Source organism: Cebus imitator, unplaced genomic scaffold, assembly GCF_001604975.1.
Source record: "Cebus imitator isolate Cc_AM_T3 unplaced genomic scaffold, Cebus_imitator-1.0 Scaffold260, whole genome shotgun sequence".
NCBI lineage: Eukaryota > Metazoa > Chordata > Mammalia > Primates > Cebidae > Cebus > Cebus imitator.
In genome coordinates, this window is record NW_016107575.1 from 2,893,841 (window position 1) to 2,903,932 (window position 10,092).

Consider the following 10,092-nt stretch of genomic DNA (forward strand, 5'->3'; position numbering starts at 1 on the left):
CACTTTGCAAAGGAAGATGTATATGAGGCCAACAAACATGAAAAAATGCTCATCATCACTGGTCATTAGAGAAATGCAAATCAAAACTACATTGAGATACCATCTCACGCAAGTTAGAATGGCGATCATTAAAAAAATCTGGAGACAACAGATGCTGGAGAGGATGTGGAGAAATAGGAACACTTTTACACTGTTGGTGGGAGTGTAAATTAGTTCAACTATTTTGGCAATTCCTCAAGGACCTAGAAATAGAAATTCCATTTGACTCAGCAATCCCATTACTGGGTATATATCCAAAGGATTATAAATCATTCTATTATAAAGACACATCCACACATATGTTCATTGCAGCACTGTTTACAATAGCAAAGAACTGGAACCAACCCAAATGCCTATCGATGATGGACTGGACAAGGAAAATGTGGCACATATATGCCATGGAATAATATGTAGCCATAAAAAACGATGAGTTCATGTCCTTTGTAGGGACATGGATGAATCTGGAAACCATCATTCTCAGCAAACTTACACAAGAACAGAAAATCAAACACCACATGTTCTCACTCATAGGTGGGTGTTGAACAATGAGAACACATGGACACAGGGAGGGGAGCATCACACACTGGTGTGTGTTGCGGGGGGCTAGCAGCAGGACAGCGGGGTTGGGGAGGGTAGGAAGTTGGGAAGGGATAACATGGGGAGAAATGCCAGATATACGTGATAGGGGAGATGGAGGCAGCAAATCACATTGCCATGTATGTACCTATGCAACAATCCTGCATGTTCTGCACATGTACCCCAGAACCTAAAGTGCAATAAAATATACATTGGAAAAAAAAAGAAATTAAAAAAAAAAAAGACTTCATAAAACAGAAAGGGTAGAATAATGTTATGTTGTCAGGGTCAAAGATAAGAAAAAGCAATCAGAAACTGAGAGAAGTGACCTTGGGGAAAAGATGAGCTTTTTAAGCACCAGGTTCCACCACACTTTCCTATTGTTTCCCACCTGCCATCCATGTTTATTACCTCTACAGTCCAGTGGTTTTGTTTCCTGCGGAATGCATCAGGACAACTAGGGAGCTTTAAAAGGTGCCAGGGGCTACCCTAGGTCTACAGAATCACCATCTTCCCTGCCCTGCCTCAAGGTGATTATGCTGATGCATGCCAGAGATAAGAGCCCCTGCTTGGGCCTCTGTGCACAGGCTCCTAACCCTTTACAGTGGCAGTAGATGGTCAGCAGAGGAAAGGGACAGTCTGGGACAGAGCTACAATGACCCTCGATAGGCTCTGTCCTCCTCATACTCAACTAACCTGCTTCTTCTAATACTTACTGCCTTGCTTACCCACACGCCACGTTACTGGGTTCAGCTAGCTCAAACTTAGCACCTTTCCTCCAGCCCAGCCTGCCCATGACTACTCAGTGTCTCAAAACTTTATTTACCTAAGTGTTGTACTGAAGTATAGCACAAGTATAGAGAAGTGCACAAAGATGTTTACTGCAGCCCTATTCACAATAGCAAAGATATGAAATCATCCCAGATGCCTATCAATGGTAGACTGGATAAAGAAAATGTGGTACACATACACTGTGGAATACTACGCAGCCATTAAAAGGAACACGATCATGTCCTTTGCAGGGACACGGATGGAGCTGGAAGCCATTATCCTCAGCAAACTAACATGGGAACAGAAAACCAAACACTGCATGTTCTCACTCCTAAGTGGGAGGTGAACAATGAGGACACATGGACACAGGGAAGGGAAAAACACACACTAGGGCCTTTTGGAAGATACGGGGGAGGGAGAGCATCAGAATAAATAGCTAAAGCATGCAGGGCTTAATACCTAGGTGATGGGTTCATAGGTGCAGCTAACTACCACAGCACATGTTTACCTATGTAACAAACCTGCACATCCTGCACGTGTATCCTGGAACTTAAAATTTAAAAAGAAGAAAAATACACAAAGTATAACTCAATGAATTTCCCCAAAGTAAACATATTGGGATAACTAGCACCCAGATCAAGAAGCTGAAAGAACATTATTTGTACATCAGAAACCTCCCTCATAGTGCCTCCAAGTCATTAACCCTCTCTCATGAGTAACTATTATTCTGATTTCTGAAACCATGAATTAGCTAGGCCTCTTCTGAGTTTCTGCAAATGTAATCATAGCTTGTATTCTCTTACATCTTTTATGTCATCCATGCTACTATGTGTAGCAATAGTTTGTTCATCTATTACTTTATCATATGCATGTAGCAGTTTACCTGCTTAACTGATGTACATTTAAGTTACTTCCAATTTGAAGTTATAGCAACTAGCACTGCTGTAAACCATCCTGTATTTGCCATCTGCTGAAATAGCATACAGTGGCTTTGTAACGCACTAACCTGGGCGGGCTGAACTATCCTCCTCAGAATTCCCTTCCTTGTATGTTTCCAGCTGAGATTTAGAAGTGAATCAGCAGCCATGTTATGTTTGTAAGGTCGGTGCAGAAGAGCCACTGCATAGTTGCTTCTCTGCAAGCTTACCACAGTGGTGAGGGGCAGCAGCCAGTCCTGGTGATGCTGGAGCCATCATCCCTTGATCCTCCTTCAGCTTCTCTGACTCCTAAGCCAGGTATGTGCTTAGTTCCATAATCAAGGGCCTCAGCTTCTCCTTAGGACACCCACATATTCAAAGCTGGAGACAGTAACAGCCTGAGCCAAGTCCCCATCTAACCTCATAAGTTACAGCTTCGTATTCTTCCTCTTCCACCTCTTCCTCTTCACAAATTTACTCTCTTCCTTCATAACCATCTGCCCAGAAGACTTCAAGCTCCAACATCACACAAAGACAACAGCCTTATATAGATTGTCTAACAGCTCCCACAGTTGCATAAAATCAAATCCCTGTAAGAAATTCCTTTATATATCTCCTAGTTTTTCTGTTTCTCTGATTGAACTCTAACACAGTATGCACATTTCTACTGGCTACTTTTCTAGGAACAGAATTGCTTTAAAAATGTTTGCATCACGGCATACTAAGGAACTTTTAATGATTCCCAAAGTAGTATTTCCCAAGCTCATGCTAAGAGCGCTTCTGCAAACAAGAAAACAAAATTTTGTGAAATGTGTGGTTTTTTTTGGCCAAATTAACTTAGTTTAAACAAAGCTAGACACATTCCTTTACTGCAGAACTTCTCAGAGCCTTTAATATGCCACTCCGCATTGTGAATCTCTATGAGATCAATTCAGTGCTTAATGTTTCCCCAAGTTATCTTTTTTAAAGGAATATCTTAAATCATTTTTAAAGGAGCATCTTAAGAGACTAATTTTATAGAAGATAAATATAAAGAAGATATAGACCTATTTTTTTTTTAAAAAAGATCTATACCAATATTTCTTTTTTAAAAAGAAATAGAGATATGTCAGGTACGCAAGCTGTCCTTCAGAATCCACTCTTCCCTTCTTATATGAACCAGAACCTGCTGGGTTTAGTTTGGTGCATGGCCTTCCAAATGAAGGCTATGTTTCTCAGTATCTTCATGAGTAAATTCTGGTTAGTGTCATGTGGACAGAAGTGAAGGGCACTGCTTCCAGAATGTGCCTGAAAGGCAAGGAGCACTCTACCCTTTCTCCACCCTGCAGCATGGAATGTGGATGTGGTGACGTATCACAGAGGGGATGCTGAAGCCATAGGCCGACGTGGGCCTAGGTCCCTGGATGACCCTGGAGATCTGAGCCAGTGTTCTAGCTCTAGGCTGCTATTACCTGACTGGCACATGAAAAAGAAATAAACTCCTATCTTGATTACACCACTGTTGATTTGGCTCTCTGGTGTTCATGTCCAACCCACGTCCTACTTAGTACAGCTGACCTAGAAGATAAAGTCCCTATTCCTTAGCCTGGCTCTCAAACCCTCTTCCTTGCTCCTCTGTGCCTGGCAAATTCCAACCGCACAGAAACAGAAAGAAACAGAGAGCGCGAATGACATACTGTTAGTTACATCCTTCACTTCTAGGTAGGCACGAGCCCATCTGGAAAGGTTCATCAGTGGCTGGCAAATCAGGAACAGGGCACAGGCTCCAGAACACCACTTTGGGGAGAGGCATCTTTATCCCATGGGAAGCACATTCCTGCTGACACTCTCCTTGAATGAAAGGAAAGTAGGTATAGCTACTATGGCCCTTATCTCTACCTATCATAATCATGTCTTCGATGTCTGTCTCCCCAGGAGTCTGTGAACTTTTACAAGGTGGGAATTTTGCTTGTCTTCACATCTTAACATAATATCATGCCTTATACAGGACAGAATGGGTATTTTTTAAAAACCAGATTAAGGAAATGCATGTGTTAAAAAAAATGATAAATTAGTGTTAATTACCTTACAAATAGTAATAATATATAGCTATGTAGGAAAATGTTCTTATTCTTAGAAGGTTTATCCTCAAACACTTAGGAGTGACATATTATCATATCTGTGACTTACTTTCAAATGGTTCAGGAAAAAAAAGGCATATCCATATCTGTATATAGTCAGTTCCACTTCTGTCACTTACTGGATTTGTGTCAATGCAACAGATGTACTTGACAGCAATTTGAGCACAGGGAATTTCACATTCACATTCTATGCAACAGACTCAATGCAATCCCAATCAAAATCCCAGCAAATTATTTTGTGGATATTGACAAGTTAATTCCAAAGCTCACATGGAAAGGTAAAAGACCTAAAATAGCCAACATAATACTACTGAAGAACAATAAAATTAGAAGACAAACAGTGCACCCAACTTCGAGACTTACTATAAAATTAATCAAGAGAGTACATATTGGTGAAATATCAGACAAATAGACTAATGGAACAGAATAGAGAGCCTTGAAACAGTTCGACAGAAATTAATCAAGTAATCTTTACCAAAGGAACAAAGGCAACGGAGAAAAGATAGTCTTTACAATAAATGGTGCTGAAACCAGTGGACATCTACATGCGAAAGAATGAAAGTAGACACCTGCTATACCCCTTTCACAGAAATGTATTCAATATGGATAGTAGCTAGCCTAAGTAACATAGCAAGACCTTGTCTCTACAAAAAAATAAAAAAAATTAGCCAGGCATGGTGGTGTGTGCCTGTAGTCCTAGCTACTTGGGAGGCTGGGGCAGGAGGATCACTTGAGCCCAGGAGTTCAAAGCTGCAAGAGGCTATGCTCACTCCACTGCATACTAACCCGGTTAACAGAGTGAGACCCTGTCTCTAAAATAACAGTAATTTTTAAAAATATGGACAGTAAACCAAAATGTAAAATGCAGAATTATAAAACTTCTAAAAGATAAAACAGGAGAAAAATTTGTGAATAAAGCAAATGGTGCAAAATGTCAATAAACGGGGTCTCTAAGTGAAAGACAGACAGGTTTTCACTGTACTATTATAACTTTTCATAACATTTCAACATGAGAACTGGGCAAAGTAACTGAAATAATAGAAATGTGAAAACACATAAGGCAAGCATAAGGAACTTTGCAAAAGCCAAAAATAATTGAGGCAATGTACCACAGATAATAGGGAGTGAAGGGCTATCAGGGCTTGACGCTATCCTACATTACAAATGAAAACCAGCCTACATATGGAACTTGTAGAGGCTTAATGGAAAGTGATTTTGCATAATTAGTAATCCTTATGGGATGCCCTTTAATACCAGAAAAAAAAAAAAAACCCTCATCCTGAATGCTACTTATCCCAGGCTCAGTCTTCACACTCCAAGCTTGTTAGGTTTTCCGAACGTCCTCACCGTATTAAAAACTCAGCTAGGGAGCTGAGAAGATTCAACAAAAAGGGTCATTTCATGGCTAGTCCATCAGAGAGAGGAGTCGCCCTTGACAAGTGCCTTTTTCTCCCCTAACTTTCTCCCCTCCATCTCTGTGTCCTTTCTCACCTTGGGCCATGCCTTGGGCCTATTACAAGTACCTATAGGCACTTCCTAGCCTCTACTGCAAAGACAGCTTCTGAGGAGGGATTCACACCACCACGGGAGGCACAAATGCGGCGATCTGCATTGTGTACATTCAGCCGGTCATTCAACAAATATTGGTGGAGCATAACTTGGTAGCACAGTCGCCTGCCAGGTGCTGAGCTCATGCAAAGGCAAATACGTCTGCATTTAAAGGAACTTGGACTAACAGACTATGAAGCTGGCAGCTTGGTTACCCTGGGAAGGCCAGACGCCAGTGCTGATGAGGGTGTACAGATAGTCTGAACCCTGCCACTCCACAGCTCTGAAGGTCAGCCTGACAGCTCTGTGCACCAGGGCCTCCCACAGCTGGGGTTTTATAAGCCCATGGGCTAGGCCAGATACAGGCTGTCCTATCTATGCTGACTACTGCCTCTGTCTTCCAAAACTAGTTCTGTTTAAATGAGAAATGACCAAACCCCCAGATGTCTTAAAATTCATCACTATTTCCTAGGGAGAATGGACATTAACTGCTATGACTGCTGCCTGCTAGAAAGTTCACCTCCAAATATTTAAAATAGAGAAAGCTATGATGTTGAACCAAAACAATTTCTTTTTAATAGGAAATATGTGAAATTTTCTTCCTCCTCTGTGAGGTGACTCTGGAGCAAGAACTTCCTCTTGAGCTCTTCATTTCCTAAGCAGAGACTGCCTCAGCTGGAGATGCTCTTCCAGCTCCCCTGACCTCAGGAGTGCAACTCTGCCCCAGCACATGCCTGGGGTTTTACTCTTTCCATGAGCATCTTCCCATCCGTGTATACATATGCCCTGAGTCTAATCAGGAAGTCAAAACAAATCGTTTCAGGAATGAAGGCATGAATCCAAGAGTATTCTAGGTCCCAACACCACATTCCCTTTATGTAACCGCCTGAAGGGGCCACCAGATCCCACAGATGGAAACCTCCTCCAAAGAGTATTTGGTTCAGACCCCAACACCAGAAAAGTAAATAACCCATGTGAGTTGACTTTGGGTCTTACATGGTTTGAAACAGGCTTAAAACCACCTAGGTTGAGGGCACATCCAAAGCAAAGAGAAAAGCATCTAGATAAAGAATCCTGAGTCAGGAAGAAGCTAATCCTGGTTATTTAAAGTCAGCTACCTTTCAATCCATGACTGAATTCCAATGCATTCACTTTACAAAGAAAGACCTTCCATTTCACAGATCCCATATCACTCTCCACTGGATGGTGGTGTGGTACGGGTAAGAGGTGCAGGCACTGGCGCAGGTAGACTTGGGTTCTGGCCCTGACGTTGAACAACTTAATGGCTCTGTGCACCTGTTTTTCTCATGATTATGGTGAAGCCTGTTGGGAGGATCAGAGGCAGCTGGTTGAAACACCTGGCCCAGTCCTTGGCACACAGCAGGCACTCAGAAGGTGGTGGGTATTAGTTACCATTCTTATATTCCCCTCCTCAATTTCCAAGAGAAACTGACTTTATAGCAGATGGCCACAAACTGACTTCTCCCTGAAAACCACAAGCAGGTGAATCACCAACAGCCTGGGAAAGATTCTTCCAGGGTGGGATTAAAGCAAATTAACCACAATTGTATTCCACTGGCATCTGGTGGAAATACAGGGGAAGGATGGTGACATGACAGAGTTTCTCCTCCTGTGAGACTTTCTTGCCGGATATTAGAACTGGCTTTGTCTTTGCCTGCATTTGAGCTGTCCATTCTTAGGATTGCTCCTTGCATCTTAAAATTGTCCTCCAAATTTTCCATTTGCATTTTACTTTGTCACTTTCCCACCCATTGCTGGAGCTATTTATTATTTGCCACGAGTCAGATGACCCGGGCAGCGCTCCAAGTTGTGCCTCAGACACCAGACCTTGCCCTAATCTCACTGGGTATCCATCGTCCCTATTGTTTTTTTTAAAAATGCTTATATTTCATGTACCAAACAGGGAATCTACAGAGATTAAAATTAGTGTGATTTTTAAATACACCCATTTGACATAAACATAGAAGCACTTAGGTACAGTAAATGAAATAGGTGTTTAGATGTAATTTCAGCACTGGCTAGAGGCTGAGGGAAGCACAGGTAGAAATTCATTCCCAAGAAGAAAAGGAGAAAGATCTTGAAAACTTTAGCAGGTGATCTGCCCCTCACCCCACCCCTCTTCTTGCAAGCTGCCCCAATACAAACAGAGCACAGGAATTTCTCCCAGACATCCACAATAAAACTCTAAGTGCAGCAGTGTAAAGTGAATATCATAAACAGTCTAATGAGGCAGATGCACAGATGTCCAGACATTGTATGTCCAAAGCTTCATCGGCCTCCATCCTGCCCACACACAAGTCCTCAGTCACACAGTGATACCGCTCTTGCCACCATCCTGGGGGAGGGGTGTTCCCCAAGTGTGACAACATCCTTTCCTTCAAGCAGACAAGGAAAACTGTACTAGAAACCCAAATAACAAAAGTAAAATTAAAACCAAGGCTCTAAATCATGAGGATGAACAAAATGAAACTGCCAACGTCTTCCACCCAGCTTGCAGAGTAGCATCTGGCGCTGGTTTCAATAGCAGCTTTGTGGCTCAGATGATCAGCACCACCATCCTAGGGCTCCCTGCTCCAGATAAAGACTGAGTGTATGTGTAAGCCTCACTTTGAACCTGAAGACCCTGGTTCTTAAGTCATTTGTAGACTCAGCAACCATAATTTTCAATTCATGAGTCTGATGGAAATAAGCTTTAAGACTCTAACTTTCTCTGATTCTTCCTACAGATGCCCAACCCAGCTTTCCAAAACTTGTATCTAAAGGTGCAAAAGGATTACTCTCGTATTCGCACGCCTTAGTCAGAGAATCACTGCATACATGCCCGCTCACATACATACACACACACACACACACACACCCCTTCTAACACGAATCCACTCCTCTCCTTTTCCCTCTTACATGTACCACAGCTATGAACTCTCTCCTCCCTCATTGACACTCTCCCTCTCTCATGCACACACTGATTTGGACACAGGCCAACAGTTACCCACATGATGTGGGAAAATGCACAAAATGCCATGGCCTGGGCAGTAAGTGATGGGGAGGTGGTGGGAGGGTTGGGGTGGGCATGGGGTGGGGAGGAAGGATCTTCCAGGAGTGGAAACTGAGGACAGGTGGGAAAGACATGGGGAAGCTGCTAAGCAGGCAGGCCAGCGAGAGAAAATAAACTGCAGAAAAATCACACCTAGGTAAGAACTTCTACAATATGCCCCAATTTTGGTAAAGAAGTCAATATTCACTTTACTGCTTTTGGCAACACAGGCAAAGGAGGGGCACAAGTCTGGGTGGGCCAATATTAAATAGGAACAAACAGCAGATCTGCCTCAGCAGTAGAGAGGGGAAGGTGCTGGACCAGTGATGCCTCCGGCTCACTGTGGGCCTCACTCCACGGGAACCATCACACAAGGGGTACGTACATCAGGCATTCTGAGGGCCCTGTCCTAGTGCTAACCCTTGAGGCCCTGGGAAGCTCAGTAGCATTCATTCATTACATATCCTACTTTTAAGATGCATATAAAATAAAATTACATGCTACAAGGTCTATCAGAGAATTTTATGCTACAAGGTCTCTCAGGATGCAAAGTGCCATTTAGGACTAGGATAGATGACAAAAGAGACAAACACGTTTATGGGCAGGAAAGGACTGCTTTCCCTCCACCAAAAAAAAAAAAAAAAAAGTTACAAGCACTCCCTCTCACACTGCTAGCACTCCTGCGCTCTCTCTTCCTCCCACATCCCCGGATAAGGAAGGATCAGAAGCCAGAAAGCAGGGGTTCAGGCAGCATAGTATACTAGAAAGACGAACACTTTAAAAAAAAAAAAAAGAGAGAAAAGAGGCCGGGTGCGGTGGCTCACACCTGTAATACCAGCACTTTGGGAAGTCGAGGCTGGTAGATCACGAGATCAGGAGTTGAAGACTGGCCTGGCCAAGATGGTGAAACCCCTGCCTCTACCAAAAAACAAAAACAAAAAAATTAGCCAGGCGTGGTAGTGGGAGCCTGTAATCTCAGCTACTCAGGAGCCTAAGACAGAATTGATTGAACCTGGGAGGTGGAGGTTGCAGTGAGCTGAGACCACCACACTGCACACCAGCCTGGGCG

General features: G+C 42.9%; 1 protein-coding gene across 3 annotated transcripts in view; it reads right to left on the bottom strand.

Moving 5' to 3' along the window:
• DENND11 (DENN domain containing 11) overlaps positions 1 to 10,092 on the bottom strand; it is a 46,146-nt gene that overhangs the window by 34,124 nt on the left and 1,930 nt on the right. Inside the window, exon 1 of one of the 3 annotated variants that reach the window (XM_037728268.1) lies at positions 3,980 to 5,057. The exons of the other annotated variants lie outside the window; for them this stretch is intronic. Within the exon in view, the coding sequence (XP_037584196.1) occupies positions 3,980 to 4,034 (55 nt within the window). The 5' untranslated portion in view covers positions 4,035 to 5,057. Of the gene's footprint in view, positions 1 to 3,979; positions 5,058 to 10,092 lie in introns of those variants that run through there. 3 annotated transcript variants of the gene reach the window in all.